Below are 26914 nucleotides of genomic sequence, written 5' to 3' on the forward strand. Positions count from 1 at the left end.
AGATGAGCTCTAAGTTTGTGACCCAGAGGATACTGTGGTCCAAGAAAAAGGCAAGAGGAGAGATATTTGAAGATGGGATGTCAGGAGCCAGGATTCCTGGGTCCCCAGGAGATGGAGAGTAAATGAATTAGCTTCCTTCTCCTTTTTGTCAAGAGCACCCACCAATCGGTACTCAATGGTGAACCTCCTGGGGATCTGGCACCCACCCATAGGCTGTGGAGTGACTAAAGAGACAGAACACTGAGGCTGGGTCCTAGAAGGTTCCCTAAGTGTCTGGAGAGCATGACCCACACTCGAATGGCCCTCCAGCTTTCTGTGCAGTCTGAAGCCAGTTTAACCAACCTCATGAGCCTTGGTTTCTTCATCTTTATTTTTAGGGGTTTTGTATTTGTTTCTGTTTTTTGAGGGGGGGAGGGGCAGAGGAAGAGGGAGAGAGAGAATCTTTTTTTTTTTTTTAAAGATTTTCTTTCTTTTTTTTTTTTTTTTAAAGATTTTATTTATTTATTTGACAGAGACAGAGACAGCCAGCGAGAGAGAGGGAACACAAGCAGGGGGAGTGGGAGAGAAAGAGCAGGCTCCCAGCAGAGGAGCCTGATGTGGGGCTCGATCCCATAACGCCAGGATCACGCCCTGAGCCGAAGGCAGGCGCTTAACCGCTGTGCCACCCAGGCGCCCCCCAGGAGAGAGAGAATCTTAAGCAGGCTCCATGCCCAGCACAGATCCCAATGCAAGGCTTCATCTCATGACCCTAAGATCATGACCTGAGCCAAAATCAAGTGCCGGATGCTTGACCAACTGAGCCACGCAGGCAGCCCAGTTTTTTCATCTTTCGAATGGAATTTCTAGGATTCATTGAGATGTATCTGTAAAGCACTTGTGCAAACATTGACAAAGAGTTAGTGCTCAATAAATGGTAACTCCTATCAACTCTTATTTTAGACAAGGGACACTAACCATGAAACAAAGAGAAGTTCTGCCTAGAACCTGTGTTGTCCATTGTGGTAGCCATTGCCCGCATGTGGCTTCTTAAATTTAATTTTAAAATTAATTAAAATGAAATAAAATTTAAAATACAGTTCTTCAGGCACACTAGACACATTTCAAGTGTTCAGAAGCCATGTGTGACCAGTGGCTAACATTGGGCAGGGCAGATTATAGTTGCAGAAAGTTCTAGTGGACAGCCCAAGATGGAGCAGCGTGTGCTGCCTGAGATGGCATGGGGAGGGATGAAGCAATCTGTAAGGCCTAAGTAATCTGGCATGGAGGACGAGGAGTACAAGGGCATGAAGGGCAGGCAGCAGCGGCTCACAGCCTAGATGGGGGAGGTGCACTCTCTGTATGCCAGGATAGGGCCAAAGGGAAGAGTGCCCTTCTCTGGCCAAATTCCAGCAAACTGGCCCTTGGCTTGTGATCTGGTTTCTAGTCAGGCTTCTGCCATTCTCCTTAATCACAAAGGCACAGATGAACACACAGAAGCACTGAGAGAGGAGGGTATTGGCAGGAGATTAGTAACCAAGCCTAGGCTGGAACCTGACGCTCTGCATCCAGACGCCTAGACTCTCTTACCCAGTATTTTCCTACCTTTCAACAGCAAGGCCCAGGCCTGGCCCACCTACCACCAAGGAGGGGAAGCCAGCTGAAGTATGTATCCCTGAAGCAGCTGCCCAATGGTTCCAGGTCAAGAAGTTTTCCCCTTCCCCCCATTGATACCAAAAAAGAGAGGTTCAAGAAGTGGGGGTGGGGGGACTGGAATGGTCGGAACCATGAGAAAGAGCTGGATTTGGGGAGACAGGGGGAGGTGAGGGAACTGGGCTCGAAGCTACCTCTCTCCTATTCTGGCCCCTTCCAGACTTGTCCAGCACCCCATTCCTGCCCCATCCTCTTGTGCATTCCGATTTTATGTCTCTCTGCACATCTGGATGTGGGGACTGTCCCTACTCCATGGAACTTCCAGCACCCCCGTATGGTCAGAATTTCTCATTTGTCTTCCCTGTACCCCTGGGCCAGTTGGTGGGGACCGATATGTGGGAATGGGGAACTCCTCCAGGGGTAATGGAGAGGGACAGAGGGGCTACTGCAGGAAATCTGGGACTGGGGCCTAATGCCCCCATTCTGTGACCCTGTGTGCCCTGAGAGTCTTGCCTTAGTCTCCCTTCTAATACCATAGGAATCAGCTGAACCCTAGCCAAGCTCTCTAAGCCCAAGATATGAGTTTTCTGAGGGTCTTTGCCCTGTTCCCCAAGATTTGGGTACAGTGTCTCTCACCCTGGCTGGCTCCAGAGCAAGTCTTCTGCTGGTTCCCCTCACCAAGTTTCTGGTTGCTTCTCTCCTCCTCAGGTCCAAGGTCAATGGTGACCTCTCCATCCCCTTATGAATTCTAGCCTGGACCACTGCAGTGACCTCCTAACTTTTTCAACTCTTGGACCCTTCAATCTAATCCACATAGCAGGTAAGGAAATCTTTCTGAAATTCAATCAAATCACTTAGGAAAATATCCAAGCTCTGATGTTCAAGGCCTCTAATATCAATACTTCTCATACCTCTGTTTCTGTTTACTCACACACACATACTTATGAGTATATTTTGAAAAGCATTTGAAGAAATAGTACCCTCTGTTCTGGGAACAGCTGCACAGCCCATCCCTGCAAGGGGAGGCCTGCCTGGACCCAGCCTTGAAGAAAACCGCAGTGGCAACTGGGTGATTTCCTTTCCTGCCATTGTCCGACTCAGTGGGACTTCTGCTGACACCCTCCCTTCTCTGGCACACACCCCAGTTCCCAAGGAACAACCTGGTTTTTATCTTAAGGCTAGTCATTTACTTCATCATGATCAAGGATCTTTCCAGCAGCTTGAAGGGAAGGGAGAATCCTTTTTCTTTTTTTTTTAACGCACTTTACTATTTTCATGGGTTATAGAGGAAAACAGAGGCTGACCTCTTTTGTTTATATTGAGATATAATTGATATAACATTATATTAATTTCAGGTATACAGTGTAATGATTGGATATTGTATTGCAAAGTGATCACCATAGTAAGCACAGTTAACATCCGTCACCATACATAGTTAACCAAAAAAATATTTTTCTTGCAGTGAGAACATTTCAGATCTACTCTCCAGCTACTTTCAAATATGCAATAGTTTTATTAACAATAGTCACCATACTGTACATTACATCCCCATGACTTAGTAATTTTATAATTGGAAATTTGTACCTTTTGACTCCTTCATCCATGAGGGGAGGGGAGAATTCATGACCTTAAGTGGCAAGCCCTGAGTTTGGCTGGCGTTGGGGTCGGGCGAGGAATGGGAAAAGACAGAAGAGGGGGTCCTGTCCCTGGGAGTCCCCAGTCTGAAGAACAGGAAGAGATTGTACTCTGTATCCTTATGCTGGTTTTCCCTCCCTAGCCCCCTTTTCCCTCCTCAGGGAGTCCAGTTGAGAACTTCCTATTACCTGACCCTGAGCAGGAGGTGGATTGGGAGGGGAAGGGAAGGGAAGGGAAGGGAAGGGCATTGGGGTGGAGAAAGGCACAGAGCCGATCTCACTGGGCACCTACAGCACAGCCTCAAGGGGGCAGTAGCGGGGCTGGCACAGCCCTCCTCTAGAAAAGAAGGGACAGATTGGGCCACAGTCTGGACCAATGCAGATGTAAGCCTCTGCTCCCCAAACATGGGGGCGCCACTTGGTTGGGGTCTCATACTTGCACAAATATTTCAATTGAAATTTTACCATCAAAACTACCATTATAGCTTCATTCCGTTGGGTCTTCAATGCAGCAAAGAAGTGCGTACTGTGGGGGTGTAAGGTATTGTGTCTGGGAGTCAAGAGGGCATTTTAGTTGTCCAGAGCCTACCCCGGTGGGGATAAGTCTGTTAAATGCTTCTTCACCCTGGGGTGGTGGAGGTGGTCCTGGGGAAAACAGGTGGTGTTCCAAGAGGACCCCTCTTCAGGTGTAGGTGGGGAAACAGGATAGTATTTATATGACAGGTGTTTATTAGGGAAGGCTTCCAGGACGTGCACTGGAGCTTGGAGGGCCTCAGATTGAAGGGGAAATTGCGGTCTCAGTCCCACATCTCTGGATGAGCTGGCCAGAAGCGAAGCGGTGAAGACAAAGCCTACTCACCTGCCACATCCATCCCAGTTCCACTTTCCCAGCTCACCCACCTCCCGTAGCATGCCCTGCTCCCACCCTGCTATGAATTCTTCCTGCAGAGAGTAGATGAATACAATTTATGAGGGTCCCCTCGCCAAAGAACCTGCGTTTTAATGGAAAACTCTGTAAGGCGCAGAGGAATGACTCCCAAGCCATACTTGGTGTTCTAAAGCAGAGTCTTCCCTTGGGCACTTCATCCTCAAAGCACCCCGCATATAGGCAACTGCCAGGGCCATCTGCCTTTTTAAAATTTTTTAAAGATTTTATTTATTTATTTGACAGATAGAGCCAGAGAGCACAGTGAGCGGGAGGGGCGAACGGCAGAGGGAAAGGGTGAAGCAGGCTTCCTGCTGGGCAGGGAGCCTGATGTAGGGCTCGATCCCAGGACCCTGGGATCGTGACCTGAGCCGAAGGCAGATGCTTAACCAACGGAGCCACCCAGGCACCCCGCCATCTACCTCCTTAAGCCTCAATTTTCCCAGCTATAAAAATGAGCAGCAAAATTAGGTCATTTCCCAGGTCCCTTCCGATTCTGACGTATAAGGTTTTAGCATCTTGCGCTTCAACAGCCTCCCATGCTGAGAGCACGGGGCTGGCCAGCCCTTGTCAGGAGGCAGCTAGTCTGTGGTTTGGCACCACTGCCCAGCCAGCATTTATTAAATCAGTGGGATGTGGTCCCTGCTGGCCTGGAAAAGAGAACATTAAGCTCCAAAAACTTCCTGCAGCAGGCCTCCTTCATAGAGCACTGCTCAGAGGGGTGAGGAACAAAACCATTCAGGTCTTTGGCAGTGCTCCAAGATCCTGTTTGCTAGTATTTTTGCCCTGTCTGCACGGAGAACCAGTGACTGAAAACATCTGGAAGCCTGCTAAAGACTTGGGTGACTTCTCTCTCCTTCCTTCAGGGGTGGCTGTTCTCGACCTTGGTAATCCAAGTTGACCTTTGCCAATACCCCTTCGCATCCAACCTTCTGCACTTAACTGGGCAACAACGCTCTAATAAAATCCACATGAATCCATCTGCTAACAGCTCCTGGAAGGACTGGAGGATCTAACACCTGCCCTGCATTCCTTGAGCCCTAGTAGCAAGGGAAAACACGGCTGAGACCCAACTCTTGCACCTCTGGGTCTTACAGTTGAATTGGAGAGAAAGGGAGTGGGTAGGAAGAGAGAAACGTCGATGATGAGAGCTTGCTCAGGGTAGAGAAGGCAGCTGTAGGCGAGGAGCGCACAGGTGGAGTGATGGGGCTGCTGGGTAGCCTAGCAAAGTCCCCCAGGCTTGGGTATACCTCTTGCCAGTGCCCTCAGTCATGGTGACCAGACCCATGGTGACTCTGGGAGGCAGGACTGGGCTGAGACACTGGGGTCCATGTGTCATGGACCTGGTGATCCAGAGTTGTCTGTCCCTCATCTCCCTCTTGTGACCTGGGATATGTCGCAAATTCCTTGGGTCTCTATTTTAGGATCTACTGAGCACCTACAGCATATGTGCCCGGGGCTGGGGAGAGGATGCATCAGTGAGTAGAACACACCCAATTCCTGCGCTCTGGCCCCACTCGCTTGTCTATCCTGACTACAGGTCACAAAGTCTCAGGTACACTGGTGGGCTGGGGTCAGAGTGCTTGGAGTTCCAGAGGCAGGAGAGCCACGCCGGCAGTGTCTGCTCTCTCCTCTCCGACTCCTCCCTTTGCTTCTCTGGGGCATAGTGCGTGGACGCAAGATTCCCTCTGGCTAAGGTCAGAGCTCCATTTCACTTTAGCTTTCTCCCAACCAGGGGTAAGAATCCCAGAAAGAAAGACAACAGGTTAGATGGACAGATAAGCTGCCGAAGTTTATTTATGAAATACAAGGACGCACTTACTGTGCCTGGACTTTTTTCTTCTTTTAAGCTCTGCGTCTGCCTTCCTTTTCACCCAGCTGAGACTTTTGTTTGCTCTCCTCTGAGAGTTCTCAGCTGATTTTACCAACTGATCTGCTCTTTGCTACGATGGGCCGAAGACCCACACAACCTTCCCCAGAGCTGACAGTGTTATCTCAGAAGGCCCTTAGGGACCCTCTGAGGTAAATGACTCTGCTCTGGTCAGCTCAGGATGCTGGAGCAGAGAAACTGGTGTCCCTCTTGGAGCACTGCCTTCATCTCCTTGAACTGAGCCAACTGGCAGGCCTCGTCCAGCCCCAGCCAGCGGTAGGCTTGGTGCTCTTGGGAGAGGCGGATCTCCACATTGTAGTCCTTCACCTCGGCCAGCCAGTAGATGACTGTTTTAGCCGTCCCCCTGGCCACATAATTGAGCTCCCTTCTGAAGCCCTCAATGATGGTCAGCTGGCCTGCTGTTATGCCTGCTTCCTCCTGAGTCTCCCGCAAGGCCGTTTCCAAGTCATTTTCTCCTGGGTCCACATGGCCTGGTTAGGAAAAAAGAGGAAAGGAGCAAGAGAGAATCTTCAGCAAAGGTGGAATTTTCAGGTCTGATGATTTAAAGATGGTGTCTTTGGTGACTTTTCTAGATGTTACTAGGCTAAAGGGGGCCTAGTGATTGGCAGTATCCTAAAATGCCTAGGAATGGGGTGCAGAGCGGTAGTGTCTGGGCAATTCCTCCTCCCCACCCCATATTCTCTGGAGAGAGTTAAGCAGCAGACCACGTGTTTGGCAAGTCTGGTCTAGAAGACGGCTCTTCAGTGGTGAGAGAGATGGCCTCCCTCAGACCTCTTCTTTCTTATCCTTTGGAGCTCTCCTCATCCCATGTTCTCAGGGAGACCTTTCCCTTGGAGACCTTAAGTCGATTTTCTGAAGAAGGGGCAGTCCCTTCTTGGCAGACAGAAGCTGGCTGAAGAGGGAGCACTTTGCCTACAAGGTACAGTGAGGACTTAACACTGTCTTAGTTGGTCCCTGAAGTCCCAGGGCCAACAGACAGGCTCCAAGCCCTGCGCTGCGGCACCGGCAGCTGTTTCCAAGTAGCTATCAAGGCTTTTCCAAATTGTTTTCATCTTTCTAACTGAGCAAGGCCAGATTCCAGTTTCATGGGGAAATTCCTGATGGGAACTTAGACTAAGGACAAGCTGAGAGCCAGTTCTAAGAAAATTTGTTGGCAAGGCCCAAACCCAAGCAGACAGCTGCCAAGAAACTGTTGTAGGAGAGCTTGAAGTTCTGCAGACTGGGAGCAGCCCTCAGTTTTGCCTCTAGGCCCTCCCTGCAAATTCTCAGCCTGCCTGGAGGGGCCAAGAAGGACAGGGAGGGGTCTGGCAGCCTCTGTCAACACATGGCTCCAGCGAGTTGCTGGGGGCCTCCTGGTTCAGGAGCTCCCGGGGAGCAGCAATTGTTAGCTGTTCCCTTGGTTCAGAGACAGGACTATATCCTAGCTCTCTTCCTTCCCAGGGGTTCTCCCAGCAGTGCCCTGAGTCAGAGTGGTTGCTGCAAAGCTCCCACAGAAAGCGACCAGGAGTCAGGACTTAAAAACCCAACCTAGCTCATGGCTTCTGGGGAATTTTCTCTGTACAGCACCTCACATAGCCGTGTACACAAAGCCAGGTAGGTACTGCATGGGGGGAGGGTGCGGGGTGAGAGGGGCACAGGTGGCGAGAGAGGTAACGCTGATCCTGATGCCCGATCTTCCCTCAGAAGTGTGGGGAGCTCTGCACGTGCCCTTCCCAACAGCATCTACGCTCCATTCTACCCATCAATGTTAACAGGATAACCTCTCCCCAGGCCCAAGCAGGACAAAATCTGGAGAGGTCCTTTGAAATCTTTCAGTGAGAGGCACTATGCAATATGACTTTGGCGATCAGGAGACAAGTGTGAATATTCCTATTCATAGTATTTGTGTCACTTCTGTCCCTTTCTCTCACCTTATTTTTCCTTAGTGAAACGCAAATGTGCAAAGTTTATTTCCTGTTCCCCTTCCCTTATTTTCCTTCAACCCTGGGTCCTTGTTCACCCCTCTCCCACGGCACTCCCCTTTAAAGTCCCTGCTCCCTTCTGTCTGGGGGCTGCTCACTCAGGGCCCGTGACCTGTAACCCAGTAATGACTTGACCCCAAGGTCCCCAGTTCCCAGCCCAGCGCCTTTTCTCCTATCCAGCCATTTACCACAGAGGCTGGCACTCCAGTGAATCACACACACACACACACGCTGCTTCTGCCCTGGGATTCAATCACAGAGTTCTACTTCCAGCTCTAGCCTGGCATGGAGACCATGTATGTCAGAAAGAATCAAGGGCTCCTGCCCACCCCACCCCCTCCTGCTGCATAGTCACTGGGATGTAAGCTTTATGGGGGGCCTGGTAGGGTAGCTTTCCAAGCAGTGCTTGGCACTTTCTTGAGAGCCAGCCCTTCTGCCTTGCACCTTTGGGAGGAGTCCAGTGATGGATGCCGTATGATGCCTGTAGCAGCAGAAATTCAATTGCAGGTTTGTCCACTGTGGGAATGAGGCGTCTTCGGAAGATGATCAAGCCACACGCTCTCAGGGCCATGGTCTATCTGAGGACTTAACGAAGAAGATGGGAGACATTGGCAAGTTATCACAGGAGGATCCACCCTGGGGGCAGCAGCTGGTGCTGGGGAGCAGCACAGATCAGCTAACAGTGACCTCATCAACTACAGAAAAAGGCAGCATAGCAAGGACTGGTGGGGGAAAACCAGGAATCAGAGACTGATTTGTGAGTGACGGTAGGACCCTGGCCCCTACCCTGTCCTTGCGGCTCTACCCCAACTCCTCCAGGTCTCCCTACTAAGACACAGAGCTGGTGTGCGTGTGTTAAGAGACCGGAGGTCCTCGGAAGCAAACCCACTGAACCTAGAGAGATGCTGGGAATGGGAGAGATGAGGAACACCATCAACAAACCCATGGTCCCATTTCCCTCAGCCTCCAGCCTGAGTCTGTGGGGCAGAGATTCCAATGATGTGGTTTCTGATGGCCTGAGGGGTCACTTAGGAAAGGTAGCTCGGTGTACTAAAAACATTTTTGTTATTGGTATTTCTAGTCTTTTATTTATGTTGTAGAATGTTATACATTCACATGGTCCAAAATTCAAAGTACAAAAAGGTACACACAGTAGAAAGTCTCTTTCCTACCCAAGGAGAAGCACACTAGCATAGTGGTCAAGAGTGTGACTCTGCAGCCTGGGTTCAAGTTCTGACTTTGCCACTTATTCACTGTGTGATTAGCTCCTAAGCCTCAGTTTCCTCTGCTATAAGGATAATAACAGTTCTACCTTAAAGGGTTGCTGTGAGGATCACATGACTTAACTTTTTGTAAAGTGCTTTCAAACAGTGCCTGACATGTAATAGCACTCGATAGGTTTCAATATGCATAGGACAGTGTCCGGAAGGACACACATCATTAAGAGTGTTTTCTGGAGGACGAGATTATGGTGAGCCTTTCATTTTCTAGTCCCTATATTTCTGTATTGTCTGGAAGTTCACAGAAAACATGTATTAATTTTATAGTCAGCAATTCAGTAAAGACTAAAATTTTGTAGTCTTTTCCATTTCAGTTACTTTACTTTTCTTTTAAAAAATATTTTATTTATTTGATGGGGTGCCTGGGTGGCTCAGTCGTTAAGCGTCTGCCTTCGGCTCAGGGAGTGATCCCAGCATTCTGGGATTGAGCCCCACATCAGGCTCCTCCGCTGGGAGCCTGCTTCTTCCTCTCCCACTCCCCCTGCTCGTGTTCCCTCTCTCGCTGGCTGTCTCTGTCAAATAAATAAATAAATAAAATCTTTAAAAAATTTTTTTATTTATTTGAGAGAGAGACAGCAAGAGAAAGAATGAGCAGGGAAGAGAGGGAGAAGCAAGCTCCCTGTGAGCAGGGAGCCCAAAGCAGGGCTAGATGCCAAGACCCTGAGATCATGACCTGAGCTGAAGGCAGACACTTAACCAACTGAGCCACCAAGGTGCCCCTCAGTTACTTTTCTTTCCATTTCAGAAAAGAATGTCAACAACAACAAAAGACAGAAAGGGAGAAGAGTAGGAATATCTGCAGCGGTGAAAAAACAATTCATCATCTGAAGGGGGACATGTCCTCAAGGTAACAAAAAAATATGGAAGAGTTCTTATGTAAGGCCTCACTAAAGAAAATGTGTCATTGGTTCAGTCAACAAATATTTATTGAGAACTGACTATGTAATAAGTACTGTGCTAGATTTTTGCTCTCATGTGTTTATATTCTAATGGGAGAGGCAGATTTAAAAAAAAATATTTATTTATTTATTTGAGAGAGAGAGAGAGAGCACGTGTGCACATGAGCTGGGGGCGGGGGAGGAAGAGGGGAAAGAATCTCAAGCAGATTCTGTGCTGAGCTCAGAGCCTGTCCTGGGGCTTGATCCCACAACCCTGAGATCATGACCTAAGCTGAAACCAGAGTTGGACACTTAACTAACTGCGCCATGCAGGTGCCCTGGAAGAGGCACATTTTAATCAAATAATTAAGCAAATTAAAAAATAACTGCCAATAGGGTATGTGCTACAAAGGAAAAATGTGTGATAGGTAACCTGACCTTGTCTGAGGGATCAGGGAAGGCTTCCTGGAAGAAGGGATATTTGAGAAGAGAAGTAAGAGCGAGTAAAAGTTAAGCTGGCAACGGGAAGGAGGGAGAAAGTGTGTTCCAGGTGGAGGGGACAGCATAGGCAAAGGCCCTGAGGTGGGATGGCAGAACTGAAAGAAAATCAGGTGTCTCAAATGCAGCAAAAGCCTAGGACAGTGGCCCAGGCAGAAAAAGACCCAAGTCAGTAGGGTCTCAACTGCAAGATTCCAGGGCCAAAGAAGGCGCTGGTACACAGAGAGCAGAGCTGATGCAGACAGGATGGCTGGAGCTGGAAGTGATGGTCTCCATGGCCCCCTTGCTGTGACTCAATCAAGATAAGCCTGAGGGTGCCTGGGTGGGTCACTCAGTTGAGTGTCTGCCTTTGGCTCAGGTCATGGTCCCAGGTCTTGGGATGGAGCCCCGCATTGGGCTCCCTGCTCAGCAAGGAGTCTGCTTCTCCCTCTCTCTCTGGCCCTACCCCCAGTTGCATGCTCTCTCTCTCTCTCCAATAAATAAATAAAATGTTAAAAAAAAAAATATGAGCCTGCATCTGTCAAAGGCAAAGGCACAAAAATCAGACCCAAACTAAAACTCATTCCTCAGGACTGCCAACAGATGGTTTACCAAAAAACCAAATGCACCCAACACTGTGATCTTTCCAAATGTTTCTTTTTTTTTAATTAAAGATTTTATTTATTTATTTATTTGACAGAGAGATAGAGAGAGGGAGAGAGAACAAGTAGGCAGAGCAGCAGGCAGAGGGTGAGGGAGAAGCAAGCCCCCACTGAGCAGGGAGCCCAATGTAGGGCTTGGTCCCAGGACCCTGGAATCATGACCTAAGCCAAAGGCAGACGCTTAACCGACTGAGGCACCCAGGTGCCCCTTTCCAAACGCTTCTAAACCTATAACGGATTTTTAAGGAGTGGACATAATCTCAATTAAAAAAAAAAGATTTTATTTTTAAGTAATCTCTACACCCAATGTGGGGCTTGAACTTAGAAACCTGAGATCAAGAGTTACATGCTCTACTGACTGGGTGAGTCAGGTGCCCCTCAAGTGGGGTTTTTGAAATGGTCTGTATTCTTGTATACTGTTGGTAGGAGAGAAAGTTATCATACTCCCTTGGGGGGGCAATTTGGTAATAATTATCAAAACATAAAATACACATTCCCTTACATCTAGCAATTCCATTTCTAGGCACTCTGACATACAGAAATACATGTTTAAGACATACACACAGGATGTTCATCACAACCTTGTTTGCAAATATCAAAAAGAACAAAAGGCAGAAACAAATATCCATCAACATAGGAATGGTTAAATAAAGCACGGTATTTCTCTATGATGGGATATTATGAAGCCATTTTAAAAAATAAGGTAGTGGGGCGCCTGGGTGGCTCAGTCGGTTAAGCGTCTGCCTTCTGCTCAGGTCATGAGCCCAGGGTCCTGGGATAGAGCCCTACGTCCGGGATCCCTGTGCAACGGGGAGCCTGCTTCTCCCTCTGCCCCTCCCTCCTGCTCTGCTCTCTCTCTCTCTCAAATAAATAAATAAAATCTTTTAAAAAATAAGGTAGAGCCAAGTGTGCTGCTTTTAAAAAGATTTTCTGATATACTTTCAGACAACTGAAAAAAGTTTGGTTCGGAATAAAATGTGTAACGTGATCCTGTTTGTTTAAAAATTCACATGTAAACTGGTAGCAGGCTTTTTTTTTTTTTTTTTTAAGATTTTACTTATTTATTTGAGAGCGAGAGCGAGAGAGCGGATGAGTGGGGAGGGGCAGAGGGAGAGGCAGACTCCCCATTGAGCTGGGAGCTGCACATGGGGCTAGATCCCAGGATCCCAAGATCACAACCTGAGCGGAAGGCGGATGCTTAACTGACTGAGCCACCCAGACACCCCAGTAGCAGACTTTTTAAAACATATTCTATTCCCCTGGTCTCCCTATTTATGCCAAGAACTCTCCCGCTTCTGGAAACCAGAAAGAAGTACCCTGTCACCACAGAACTGATGAACAGAGATTTCAAATTATTGGTTCCACTTCAGGCAAAAACAGGTAAGTGATCCCCCGCCCTCCTATAAAGATGCTCATAAAATATTAGCAAGTTCCAGGTGAAGGGCACCTTGTTCCTGCTTTGGGTAGAGTCTCATGGAATGAACGCTGGAATCCCTAGATAAGCTTAGGGATCTCAGACTAGAGGGCAGTGCCCTGCCTTGGACAGGAAGCCTCAGAGCATTGCTCTACACCACTGCTGTCACCCATACATCGTGGGGAACAGTACCTGGATGGGGGGCGAAGAAACACAGGCCTGGGGTAGCCATGTGGAGCCACTGGAAAAAGGGGAGCAGGCCAATATTTTCCCGGGGGGGGGGGAGAAGCTTAGGGTGGTGACAAGGACACACCTAGCAAAAATGTATCTCAGTAGATACCAATGTGTAGGGATAACCATATCTAAGAACCAGACCAACCAATGGTTTGTCTCAATGGAACCAGAAGAGCTAGGATCAAAAGCTAGGATCAGATGTCCACTTTTTACCTATCCTATGGACCCATGGAGAGGACAGTTGTTCTAGAAAGGCAAAACTCCTTTCAACCCTTTTCAATTGCTTGGCTTGAGCCAGCTGTTCTCTAGAATTTCTCTCCTTCCCCATACACATTAGTTCCTACTCATGCTTTCAGAAGCAGCTCAGTGTCACCTCTCCTGTGAAGCCCTCTGGCTTCTAATCATTCCATCAGCTGGGCCTTTAACATGGCTCGAATAAACTCCTGTAGGGTTTGATCGGAGAAGTAGAACACTATGAGAAAATGAAAGATTTAGTGTAGGGATTAGATCTTGTGCAATTACACAAGTTGATGGAGAAATCCATGAAACTCTGTGACCTCTGCCTCTGGTGTTGAGCCTGAAGTCTCTATAGGTCAGCAAGGCCAGCAGTTAGGAAGGAAAGCTGGATGCGAAGTGGAGGAGAACAAGGAAAACTGGAATTTGTGAAGACAAACCAGACCCTATGAGGACAAGTAGAAGTCCTAAGGACAAACTGAAACCTGTGACTTCCTTTCGCCATCTCCAAGTTCATTCACGTGGGTAACGTTGAGGAGCTGGAGCCCTCTGCCATAGAGCTGAATGTTCATCTGGCCCAGCACTTAGAGTATCTGAAGGAGGAGGTTCAGCAGGAGGTGGGGAGCTGCAGGCCTGGGTGCTTTCTCTGGCACCAATAAGGTGAACCAGCAGATCAGCATCCAAAGGTACCCACTGCCACATGCTTGGCATCCTGCTCTGTCCTTCGCAGGGTGCTAGCTGCTTTTACTTGGGCTTTCCAAATCTCGCATACACTTTTCTTGAGGTCGACCCTAACTTGGAACCATACAGGAAGGGAATCCTGGGAAACACAGTTCCAGCTCAGCCAAGTGGACATAGTAGAAAGCCACCACAAGCACAATATCTAGTCTGGTAAGTCTCAGCCTGTACCTTTGGCAGGGAAGAGCCAGACTACGCACTGTCTCCTTGGGACCCAGCACAGCAGCTTTCAACAGATGTTCATTGACTCAACAGAACACTCTCCCCACATCCCACTCAAACAAATGCTCAGGGTATGTTCTGGGATTTTGGGAAATAGCCCAGTGTTTTCCTGAAGAGTGCCATTTACATAAAAGTCAATGGAGCTATTGTTTTCTGTTTTTCTGGGGACCATGGAGTGAAACTGTCCTGGGGTTTGAAAGTAGCCAGCTTACACAGAAACACAGAAACACACAGACACACACACACACACACACACACACACCTCCAGGTGGATTCAAACCTCAGGGGGTTAAAGAACACAGCATCCAATATGCTAATGTGCTTGCAGCCACGATTGCAGAGATGAGAACTCCAAGCTGACAGCAGGCAATTCACACTTCAGAAAAGTGGCAAAGTGCCTTAGGTGGTTAAAAAAAACCTGAACAAAAAACTCCTCAATGTCATCAGAAGGTTCCAGAAGCTAAGGAAAAGTGTTTTTGCCTTTCTCTATATATACATTTCCCTTGCAGCTTAGGAGGTTCAGAACCTAGGTGCCAAAAAATAATTCACAGATAAATGCATGTACTGATGTGTTGTGTTCCAACGTTTTCATCAAATTAATCAGAGTGCCATTGCAAGCACAGCTTAGCCCCCAAAAGCCCTCACAGACATACCTTTAGATACAGAAAGAGCTCCCCAAATCCTCTCAACGTGTTCCTTATAATCTAAAATCCCTTGAGCAGAAACTGTTTCATGCCACCATGTTATTAAGCATCGTACTGTGCCAGCTACTCTGTGCAAGGTTCTTTACGTGTGTATTTCTAATGCTCAAGACAAATCTTCATCATAAGCAGGATTGTCTCCAGTTTTGGATGAGGAAACTAAGATTCAAAAGGCTAAAATACTTGCCCAAGAGCATAGCTGGTCTGTAAAAGGCAAGATTGGAATCCAAGTAAGGCTAAATCCAAAGTGTATATTTCCCCCCCTTCCACAGCTCTGCTTAATGTGAAAGAGCAGAGCTTAGGGCACAAATGGTCCTGAGAGAGGACACGCAAATAATTTATTAAATTATTTCCAGGTCCGAAATTCCCAGTCTTTTATCTATATTCGCATGGAAGATTTTTAAGGTAGCTGGCTGGAATCCTTTCCGCAAGACAGGTTTTAGTTGGGGTGGGTGTGCAGATGAAGGTCCTGGTGCCCAGAGATGACCCTGAAGAGGGAAAGTGTAGCCTGAGGCCCCGAAACTTTGCCTATCTGATAAGGGTTTCTATGCCTCCTCTGCTTTTTCTCTGGGAAGCAGGAACCTAAAATGATATGTTCAAGACCATACCAGGTAGCCTGGGGGTTCCCAAGAACCAAGTGTTGGGAATATCTTTAATGCCAGCCTTGGACAAGCACACAAGCAACTAACTTAGGGTGCTGGTATCCAGGAAAGCTGCCCAGGCCACTCCATTATGAGGAGGAAGGCCAACTCTGCCTGCCTACAAGCAACTCTGACTGCGCAGTCTTCCCTCTCTTCCCCCATCATAATGGTCTTTTCTGATTCTCCAACTCCTCTCTTCCCTTTCAAAGGACTGAACAGAAATGAGGTGCCCATCTGCAAATAAAGCTCTTTCTTGTAACAACAACACAAAAGAAAAAGAAAAAAGAAAGAAAAGGAAAAAGCTCCTAACTACTGTGAATAAATTAAGACAAAGAAAACGTTCCCTCAATTGCACCTTTGCCTGGACATCTGCCACTCTCTTTTCTCATAGAAACCAACCTGCTGAGTCATCTTGCTATCTCTGCTATTTGGCTGAGGGCAGAAATAGGAGATTTCACCTGTAATGGCATGAATATTAGCTTCTAGGATGAGGCCAAAGTCAGACAAGGTTGGAACAAAAATCATTCCTAGTAAAGAGGATCTGTTAAGTGGCCTATTAGTGCCATCTGCTGTACAATTCTAGAAAGTGAACATGGCGAATTCTAATATTAGAGTCTAAAGGGATTTACTTACTCATCTAACATCTGTTGAGTGTGTCCCACTCGACAAGCAGTGTGACAGGATTGAAGAGTGGATATGAAGCTTAATATTATAAAGCCCCAGCTTTCTAAGGGTTCACAGCCATGAAAGTGGAAGGTACTTAGACAAGTTGCCAGTCTATTTTGTGCACCATAGGGGTATGTGTAAGATGGAAAGGAAGCAAAGAAGAGGGAGTTATCATCTTTAGGTCAAAGGGGCACCCCATAAGGATTCTGAAGGATGGCTAGGAATTCACCAGGCAGAATAAAGGTGGAGGCAAGGGGCATTCTAGGCAAAGGGAGGAATGTAGGCAAAGACCCTCAAGCACAAAATGTCATTCCACTGATAAACAGTTTAGTTTATGTTCTGTAGGCAACAAGGAGCCTTTGACTGGTTTTACGCAGGGCTGGTAATATGGTCAGACTGCCATTTTACAAAGATATTCTAGCAGCAAGGAAGGTGGAGAATGGATTAGAAAATTGGAGGCACGAAGACCAACCAATTACAAGCTTGTTGCCAACAACAGTCCAGATGACAAATGGTATAGAGTTAAAGGTATAAATGGTATAAAAGGTACAATGGTATAAAGTTAAGGCAGAGACCCCGAGAAAGGAGAGGAAGGGATGAATTTGAAAGATATCTCAAAAAGAAAACCAACAGTATTTAATTCTTCATTGTCCAAAGAAGAGGGGTGAGAGAGAGGGAGGGAGAGAGAGAGGGAGTTGTTTGGTTTGGGTGACTAGAGAAATTGGTGGAGTAGGGAGTAGAAAGTAAGCTAATGATTTGTTTGGGGGAAGATGAATTTGAAGTGCTATTGACTACCCACAAGGTAAATGAACAGATGAAATTGTGCCCAGTGATCATCTCATTCAATCTCTTCATTTCCCAAGGTGAAAATTTCCTACTGGAGAAAGATTTTGCTCCCACTCTAGGTACTTCTGCAAGCCACCTCCCTCCACTTGGGTAAATCTGCCTGTGCATCTGGTATTCAAAGCATTTCATCCTCCTTCAGACAACCAACACGGAAAAGCATGGCTAGCTTTGCAGTGAGAAAGACCCAGCTCCCTAATTTAACAGTTGTATTATTTTAAGCAAAATACTTCTCTAAGCCTCATTTTCCTCATCTGTAAAATGAGGATAACCTCTACATGATTGTTGTAGAGTTTAAAATAAAGAGCATATATGTGGCATCTGACATACCAGAAGTACTGAATATATGAGTCACTTTCACCCCTGTTTATCATAAAAGGTCATCAGGAAGCTTCTGTGTTATGCTTTAATGACATGCTCTTAGCTTCTATTGATAGGTGAATCAAGAAATTGCTTTTCATATTTCCAGCAAAATGCTGGTGAACACACTGCTCACCACACCATTATATTCCTTACGCATAAAGTACCACAAGATAAATTCCTTTCAATATAAGTACTAGGAAGAAATTTCACTCTTTTGAAAAATGGCTCCCGTAATTGTTACTCTGACAAGTTTTGAGCTAAACTGGGTACTCGCAGTAAGTCTACAGGCCTTGTTAGCTAGTATATTTGTTTCTATTACGAAGGTACCATTTTTTGAGGAGTTACTTGCCAGGCATTGTGCCAAGTGCTTTACTTTCATTATTTCATTTAATCTTCACAACAGCCCTCTGAGTCTTTACCGCGATTTTTCAGAAGAGGAAAAAGGAAAGCAGGTCTGCCTGACTCCCAACCAACGTCATTGCTCTTAACCTCGACTCTGTATTAGCGTTTTACATTTGGCTATTTGATTGCACTGTTTATTTTCTATTTCTTTTTTTCTGAGATACAATAACAAATACGGGCCCCAACCAGGCCAGAACATAGGCAAATGAAGTTCTATTTTAGGTGGTGGGACTCTCAAGTGATTTTCTTTTTTTTACTACTGCTCTAATTACCAAGATATCATCCATTCAATAGATGAAGCCATTAGAACACACCAAATCTCTTCTGAAAAGCAGACAGGGTATAAAGGGTAACAACAAAGTGAAACTGAGGCCAAGTGCACTCCTGCCGCCGGTCCCTAAACCCGGAACTCTGGAATTCCGATGTCCCACCCCATCACCACCAGCACGGGGGCCAGCAAGCCTCAGAGCCATAGAACCCTCCTCTCTCCCTGAGCAGAGAGGAAAACTGAGGTCCTGCGAGCGGCCGGGGCCGGGCCTGCCCACGCCTCACTGACAGCCTGGTGCGTCCACCCTTGGGTGTAGCGACGGGAGATCATTCAGCTACAGATTGCTCAGTTCTTCCGTGGAGAACTGCACCCAGAGGTCCCTGTCTAACACTACTCACCCAAAGCCCACGGCGGCAGGGTTCAGCCCTTGAACAGAAAGGGGGAGTACAACGACCAATCCGGAAGGTTCGGTTGTGCTTAGAGCGACCAACAGGATAGGGCGGAAGGCCCCTCCACCCGCCTCAAAGATGCAGTACTTTCACCTAGAACGTCGCGAGATCTTCACTGAGGCGCTATGATTGGTTGAAAGACGCAGCCTGAGAGTTACGCCCTCTGCTTTCTCCGATCTCTGATTGGTCTTCTCGAGAAGAAGGACTCTAACGTCAACGAGTTCCTCCGGCGCCCATTGGTGGATAAGGCGGAGCTGCCGGCGCGCGGGCGCTGGCGCGGGCGTTCGAACCCGCGCTTGGTGGCGTTACCATGGGGATGAGGCCTGGCCGGCGCCTCCAAAGCTGGTGAGTTGACAGCAAGCCCGGCAACTTTAGGGCTTTCTCCTGTCGGCATTGTCTTCTGTCCTCAGACAGGGTTGACCGAGGGGGAACTTGGAAGCCACTGAGGTGAGAAATGGTGGGGGAGAACCGGGGAGGAGAGGGGTAGGCCTCTGCCCCGCGAGAGAAGGCACGCTGGACGCCTGCTGAGCGCGAGAGGAGGCGGCGGTTGCAAGGAAACCGGGGTTTGTCCTCACTTGGTTGTTCGAATGCTCACTTACTCTCCTACCCCTCAACGCCTTATCTCTGTCTTTTCTTCAGTGATTATCTCGAGCGCTACTTCTCCCATGAAGCCTTTCTGAGTCTCGAAATCTTTTTGCCTTTGAACTCATGTCCCTGAGTGGAACCTTTCTTAGAGCACTTCTATTCGATCTTGGGTGTACTTCCATGAGCCTCATTCTTCTCGTTCCTCCCATATAATTTAGAGGTCTTTGAGGCAGAGCGACCGCCTTTCATTCCCAGTGTCTTACACGCAGTAGAGTTTTCAGGAAATATTTGTTAAGTTGAATTTAATTCACCGCAACTAGATTGGATTTTCCTCTATGCGCTGCCCTGTTTTCCCTCCCGTTCAGAGGTTTTTTTAAATTTTTTATTTTTATGGGAGTAGAGGGAGGGTACCCTGATCTCCTATCCGGAAGGACCTGAAAGTCCACGGTTGGCCTTTCCACTGCTTGTGAAAGGGAAAATTTTTTTGGAATGCATTGTGGCTTTTAGTCTTATTCTCCCAGTGCTTTTATTAAACTCCTTAACTAGTCTTTGCTTAAAACGACCGTTCTGTTGTTGCTGAATGCCAAGAGTATCTCAGTTTCTTAGTGATCCACAGTTATTGTCACATTTTAAAAGTGCTGTGGAAACGGTTTTAAAGCATTTTCTCCTTATATTCTCCTTGTAGTCTCTCTGCTTCAGGTGCATATAACAGCTGATCTGGTAGCTATCCATTCATCAGCTGTCTGTGATAGAATTGCATTGCCAAGACTTGTCAACTCGTAAGACTATATATTGCCAATCTGGACTGTTGATGATACTCATGTGAAATTCATAGCTCAATGATGATTTTAATAAAAGGATTGAAAAAGTCAGGTATAGCAGCTGTGTTATTTTTATCCCCTTACAAGAGTTTGAACACAACCGTATAGGTAAACTGCAGATCTGTGACATGTAATGGAAACTGGATGGAGGATTCAGGGTTTGGCTTTGGCTCTGTCTCTGCTCACTGCACTGTGGCTGACTTTGCAAGTCATTTAGCCCTTTTAGACCTCCCTTTTTCCAATTGGAAAATCAAGGTGTTGAATTAGATTAGAATTCCTGTGGCTCTACTATCAACTTAGTCAAGCAACTGGTTATTTTTTTAAATTCCAGTAAACATACAGTATTATTAGTTTCAGGTGTACAATATACTGATTCAACAATTTCTACATTACTCAGTGCTCATAATTATACTCTTAATCCTCTTCACCTGTTCACCCATTCCCCTCCCCCACCTCCTCTCTGGTAACCATCAGTTTATTCTCTGTAGTTAAGAGTCTGTTTTTTGGTTTGTCTCTTTTTTTCTTTGTTCATTTGTTTTCTTTCTTAAATTCCACATATGGGTGAAGTGATATAGTATTTGTCTTTCTCTGACTTATTTCACTTAGCATTTGACCCTCTAGATCCATCTATGTTGTTGCCAAATGGCAAGATTTCCTTTTTTTTTTATGGCTCCATAATATTCCATTGTATATGTATTCCATCTTCTTTACTTGTTCATCTATGAAAGAGTACTTGGGCTGCTTGGCTGCTGTAAATAATGCTTCAGTAAATAATGCTGCAATAAACAGCAATGGAGTTATACTTTTTTTTTGAGAGAGAGTGTGTGCATGTGCTAAGAGGGGGAGGGGCAGTGAGGGAGGGAGAAAGAATTTTTTTTTTTTAAGATTGTATTTATTTATTTGTCGGAGAGAAAGAGAAAGAGTGCGAGCACGCAGGGGAGAGCAGCAGGCAGAGGGAGAAGCAGGCTCCCCGCTGAGCAAAGAGTGTGGGCTCGATCCCAGGACCCCGGGATCATAACCTGAGCCGAAGGCAGACGCTCAACTGACTGAGCCACCCAGGCTTCCCGAGAAAGAGAATCCTTTTTTTTCTTTTTTTAAAGACCCTATCCATTCATTCGACAGAGACAGAGACAGCCAGCAAGAGAGGGAACACAAGCAGGGGGAGTGGGAGAGGAAGAAGCAGGCTCATAGCAGAGGAGCCTGATGTGGGGCTCGATCCCAGAACGCCAGGATCACGCCCCGAGCCGAAGGCAGACGCTCAACCGCTGTGCCACCCAGGCGCCCCGAAAAAGAGAATCTTAAGCAGGCTCCACACCCAGTGCGGAGCCCAATATGGGGCTCAATCTCATGACCCTGAGATCATGACCTGAGCCGAAATTAAGAGTCGGTTGCTTAACCGACTGTGCCACCCAGGTACCCCTATTTTCGAATTAGTGTTTTCATATTCATATGCACCAATTTGTATTCCTACCAACAGTGCACTAGGGTCCTTTTTCTCTACATCTTCACCAATACTTGTTGTTTCTTGTGTTTTTTATTTTAACCATTCTAACAGATGTAAGGTGATATCTCTGTGGTTTTGATTTGCATTTGCCTGATAACTTGATGTTAAGCATCTTTTCATGTGTCTTTTGGCCATCTATATGTCTTTGGAGAAATGTCTCTTCATTTCTTCAAGCGATTAGTTATTGATGTCAGGTAAACATCACATGTTCAGCCTTCCAAGGACTGTACAGCTGGAACTGATAGCTGCCATTTATTGAGCATTTACCCTGTGCAAAGCACTATATCAGGGCTTTATATAAATATTATATTTTTCTTAGCATTGTACATCAGTGTACTGTCCACATAGCATTTTATTAAAAACTTTTGGTTTATGTTACTAATTTAAATCTTTAACTGTTGTATGTCCTAATGCAATATCTGTGGGGCAAACTAGGGCATGATCCTCTCGTCTTCCAGATTAGAAGGAATAGCAGTTTATTTGGGCTACCATTTCATTGTAAGGGGTTGAACTCTTCTCAGTCCCTTACAGATTAATTGATCAATTAATCCACTTTCTTGTACTGCCTTAGCAAACCTGTTCAAAATTTGTGCAGGGTAAATCCTCAACAAATTTGGTAAACGAGTAATAGAGTTTTACTCATACTTTGAGTGTTGTGATTATTGTATACTTCCCTAGTTATTGTTTCAGGGATTTTGATGTTCATATCCTGTTAAACAAGAAGACTCTTCCATAGGCATAAACTAATAATAATGGGTACCATTTGTATTGGGAAAACTCAGTTTTCCACCTATATGTCTTCTCCTGTGTTGGGAAAACCTCGTTTCTTTCCCTCCTGTGTGTCTCCTTTACCACTCATACAGAAGACTTCTGATGCTTCTGGTCAAATATGTAGGGACTTTTCCCCCACCAGCAGTTCTCTGTGACCAGCTGGGGGTCCTATAATTTAACTCAATCTAACTCTACCTGCCTGCAGATAGTGTCAGATCCCACAGGTTAAGGGCTTAATCTGACGAAACTGCTCCCACCCCACTTCAGATGCCAACTGTAAGTAGTGGGTCCCCAGGTTACCCACAACCTCTGTCAGATTTGGCTACAAATCAGAGGTTCCCATGATTCCCTCCTTGGATTCAATTAATTTGCTAGAGTGGCTCACAGAACTGAAGGAAACACTTAAGTTAACCAGCTTATTAAAGGTTATGATAAGGGATGTAGATGAACAGCCAGATGAAGAGCTATATAGGGCAACGTCTGGGGCGGTCTTGAGCACAGGAGCTTCTGTGCCCATGGAGTTGGGGAGTGTCACTCTCCTGGTGTGAATGTGTTCACCAACCTCGAAGTTCTCTGAGCCCCATACTTTTGCTATATTTATGGAAACTTTGTCACGTGGGCATGATCAGTTATTCAGTCCATTTACAGCTTCTCTTCCCTCTCTGGAAAATGGGGGGTAGGGCTGAAAATTTCAAGCTTCTGCTTATGGCTTTATCTTTCTGGTGACCATCCCCCACCCAGAGTTGCCTCATGAGAACAGAAGATGCTCCTAGTACTCTTAACACTTAAGAATTTACCAGGGTTTTAGGAGTTCTGTGCCAAGAACCAGGGGCGGAGACCAATATATGTTTTATATTATCTTACATCATTTTGTTGTTGGATGCTTCTGTGTCAGATACTGAATGTAGCATTTTATTTACATTATTCCATTTAATCCTTACAAAAGCAAACATCTTTCCCAAGTCACTATCATTTTTTGTCTGTTCAACTGCAAACAGCTTCCTGAATGATCTCCCTCCTTCCATTTTTGCCCATCCCCTACAATCCATTTCTCACAGAGTGATCTTTAAAGTTTTTGTCCTTTCCTCACTTAAAATCTTCCAGTGACTTTCTGTTTCATTTTAAATTAAAATCCAGGGGCGCCTGGGTGGCTCAGTCGGTTAAGCATCTGACTCTTGATTTCAGTTCAGGTCATGATCTCAGGGTTGTGAGACTAAGCTGGGCATTTGGCTCATGCTGGGCGTGGAGCCTGCTTAAGATTCTTTTGTCCCTCTCCCTCGGCCTCTCCTCTGCCTCCCTCTCCTAAAAATAAATAGGGATGCCTGGGTGACTCGGTTAAGCATCAGACTTTTTTTTTTTTTTTTTTTAAGATTGTATTTGTTTGAGAGCGAGAGCATGCTGTAGTGGGGAGAAGGAAAAATGGGGAGAGATGGGGAAAGAGAGTGAATTGCAAACAGACTCCCCACTGAACCTAGAGGCTGTGTGGGGCTCTATCTCATGACCCTGAGATCATGACCTGAGCCCAAACCAAGAGTCCTACACTTAATCAACTGAGACACTCAGGCACCCGTAGCTCCTAAGCATCAGACTCTTGACTGTGGCTCAGGTCATGATCTCAGAGTTGTGAGATCCAGCCCTGTGTGGGGCACTGCATTCAGTGCAGAGTCTGCTTGTCCCTCCTCCGCCCCCAATGTGCACACGTGTGCTCTCTCTCAAATAGATAAAATCTTTTAAAAATTAATTAATTGATTAATTAAAATCCAGACACCATTACTTGGCCCGGTAGACCTCATAATCTGGCCCCACCTTTCTGTCATCATCTCATACTATTCTCCCTCTCACCAACTGGCTAGAGCCAGACTGGTCTTTTCTTGAATGCTTGCTTGATCACGCCATGGTCATTTCCACTTTAAGGCCAATGTACTCACCTGGAATGCTCTTCCTCCTAATCTTTACATGAATGATTCCTTAGTATTATTTCAGATTTCACCTAAAATGTTCCCTTCTGAATGAGAACTTCTCTAGTCATCCGATGTGAAGTAAACCCTTCACTCTGCTTTATTTATCATAGCACTTATCACTATCTAAAATTATCTCGTTTGATATTATCTCCTCCCACTAGAACAATAAACTTTCAGGGCAGTGACCTTTTCTGTTTTCTTTACTGCTGTATCCTCTCTGTCTAGAACAGGGCCTAGTTCCTAAAAGGCCCTCAAAAATGATTTCTTGGTGACTGGATGAAGGGTTCTTGTTGAAGCTGTGTCCATAGCAATTCATTTGAGTAATACAATCTTGTTTCATTTTATTGCCAAAGGAGCAGTGAGTCAGGGCACCAACTCTGATAGAGTTTTCCTTTTTTTTTTTTTTTTTTTTAAAGATTTTATTTATTTATGTGACAGAGAGACAGCCAGCGAGAGGGGGAACACAGCAGGGGAGTGGGAGAGGAAGAAGCAGGCTCCCAGCGGAGGAGCCCGATGTGGGACTCGATCCCGGAACGGTGGGATCACGCCCGGAGCCGAAGGCAGACGCTTAACGACTGCGCTACCCAGGCGCCCCTGATAGAGTTTTCCTGAGCAATCAGATTATCCTGATACAAAAGTTTCTACCACCTATGACTATAAATAGTATCAGATGCTTTTGTATAGTTTTAAAAATAGTGTAGGGATATTTATTCATTTATTCATTAAATAATTATTGAGTGTTACTTATTTCTAGACACGGTTTTAGAAACCAGGGATAAGAGCATTGGGTGGCTCAGTTGGTTAAATGACTCAGTTGGTTAAGTTGCCCCACTCCCCCTGCTTGTAGGCATGGCCTGCTCGCATGCGGGCTCTCTCTCGCACGTGTGCACGTACGCTCTGTTAAATAAATAAAATCTTTTTTTTTTTTTTAAGATTTTATTTATTTGACAGAAAGAGGGAGACAGCCAGCGAGAGAGGGAACACAAGCAGGGGGAGTGGGAGAGGAAGAAGCAGGCTCCCAGCGGAGGAGCCTGATGCAGGGATCGATCCCAGAACCCTGGGATCATGCCCTGAGCCAAATGCAGATGCTTAACTACTGCACCACCCAGGCACCCCTAAATAAATAAAATCTTTAAAAAAAAGAAAAAGACTGCTCCTCGCTGCTGGTGAAACCTCAACTGGAGTCTTTCTGGCCTGAATATTGTACAATATTATTTGTTGGATGCTTCTAGAATTTCAGTGTAACTTTAATTCACCTCGCAATAAAACTGACAATCTTATGGATGTCTTGCAGCAAAAACATGCTGGGATCATTATCAAAATGTTTCCATGATTAAGCATCTGAACTACTTGTCAGTAACCAAACTCATGACCCCCCCCCAAAACTGCCCCTCCACCTTTCTTTTCTTTGGTAGGGGTAGGGGTGGATAAGTGAAAATATCATCCACCAGTGATTCAGAGCTAAACTGGGAAGCATCCTAGATTCCTTTTCTCTGCTTTAATCCCAAATCTACTTAACAGATTCAGTCAATTTAATAACAAATATTTGTCAAATTTCCCCTATCTTCATTCCAACCACCACAGCCTTGGTGGTTCAGTCCTAGTATCTTTCACCTAGGTAATTACATGTCTCTTAACTGCTCTCTGCCTGCCTCCAGTTTTGCCCCCTCCAAAGCATCTTCCACACTACAGAGTTGACCATTCTTTAGAAAGCACAGTTATGACCATGCTGCTTCCCTTTATCTAAAACCCTTCAGTGTCATCCTGTCACCTATCTAAAGGGCAAAGTCCAAGCTCCTTAGCACATCTAACAAAGCCTCCTTGGTCTAGCCCCTTCCTCTTTCCAATTTAGTCGACTTCTTAGACTGTTTTCTCTGTGCCTTTATTCACATTGCTGTTTTAAATGGTCTCCCCTCCCACTCTCATCAAACCTCATTTTACCTGCTACTTCTTACCCAATGATTAAAGCATAAATGAGGTCTTTTCTGATCTCCCCATATGTGGCTGGAAGTCCCTTATGTGTTCATATCATACCTTTTGCATGTCTCTATCATTGCAGTTACATTCTGTAATAATTATCTATGAGGATGTCTATTTCCTCCACTAGAATATGATTTTCTTGTGGTAAAGGAATGGTGTCTTACTCATCTTTTTTATCCCGTTTATTTATTTATTTATTTAATTTTTTTTTTTTTGCGATTTATTAGAGAGAGCGTGCGTGAGAGAGAGAGATCATGGGGGGGGAGGGGTAGAGGGAGAAGCAGGTTCTCTGCTGAGCAGGGAGACCAACACAGGGCTCTATCCTAGGACCCTGGGATTATGACCTAAGCTGAAGGCAGACGCTTAACTGACTAAGCCACCCAGGCACCCTGAGAAGCAGTCTTTTTTTTTTTTTTTTTTTTAATATTTATTTGACAGAGATAGAGGCAGACAGCGAGAGAGGGAACACAAGCAGGGGGAGTGGGAGAGGAAGAAGCAGGCTCATAGCGGAGGAGCCTGATGTGGGGCTCGATCCCATAACGCCAGGGATCACGCCCTGAGCCGAAGGCAGACGCTCAACCGCTGTGCCACCCAGGCGCCCCTGAGAAGCAGTCTTTTAAGTTAGTTACCTACTTGTGTTGAGATTTGATTAGTTAAAAACTGGTGGCATAGAATCGCATAGCCAACATACCAAATTCATATAGTTGGTTTTGGGTTTTTTTAAAGATTTTATTTGAGAGAGAGAAGGAGAACAAGTTGTGGTGGGGTGCAGGCAGAGGG

The 26914-nt window shown here is 46.1% G+C and overlaps 1 protein-coding gene and 1 long non-coding RNA gene across 2 annotated transcripts; one reads left to right on the plus strand and one right to left on the minus strand.

Annotated features, from left to right (window-relative positions):
• The first annotated feature begins 1458 nt into the window (after positions 1–1458).
• LOC123781243 (uncharacterized) lies at positions 1459–17403 on the plus strand. Its single transcript, XR_006776634.2, has 5 exons — positions 1459–1641; positions 2338–2449; positions 10066–10167; positions 12620–12717; positions 17051–17403. It is a non-coding gene; the product is annotated as an uncharacterized LOC123781243 (long non-coding RNA).
• NUDT2 (nudix hydrolase 2) lies at positions 5955–18612 on the minus strand. Its single transcript, XM_045780638.2, has 3 exons — positions 18462–18612; positions 8485–8625; positions 5955–6549 (listed from the first exon to the last, which is right to left on the minus strand). Exons 2-3 carry the CDS (start codon positions 8609–8611, stop codon positions 6230–6232), a joined length of 447 nt encoding a protein of 148 aa, XP_045636594.2. The 5' UTR covers positions 8612–8625; positions 18462–18612; the 3' UTR covers positions 5955–6229.
• Positions 18613–26914: the final 8302 nt, after the last annotated feature.

The sequence above is a fragment of the Ursus americanus genome, chromosome 18 (genome assembly GCF_024610735.1).
Source record: "Ursus americanus isolate L20-20 chromosome 18, mUrsAme1.1.p, whole genome shotgun sequence".
Lineage (NCBI taxonomy): Eukaryota > Metazoa > Chordata > Mammalia > Carnivora > Ursidae > Ursus > Ursus americanus.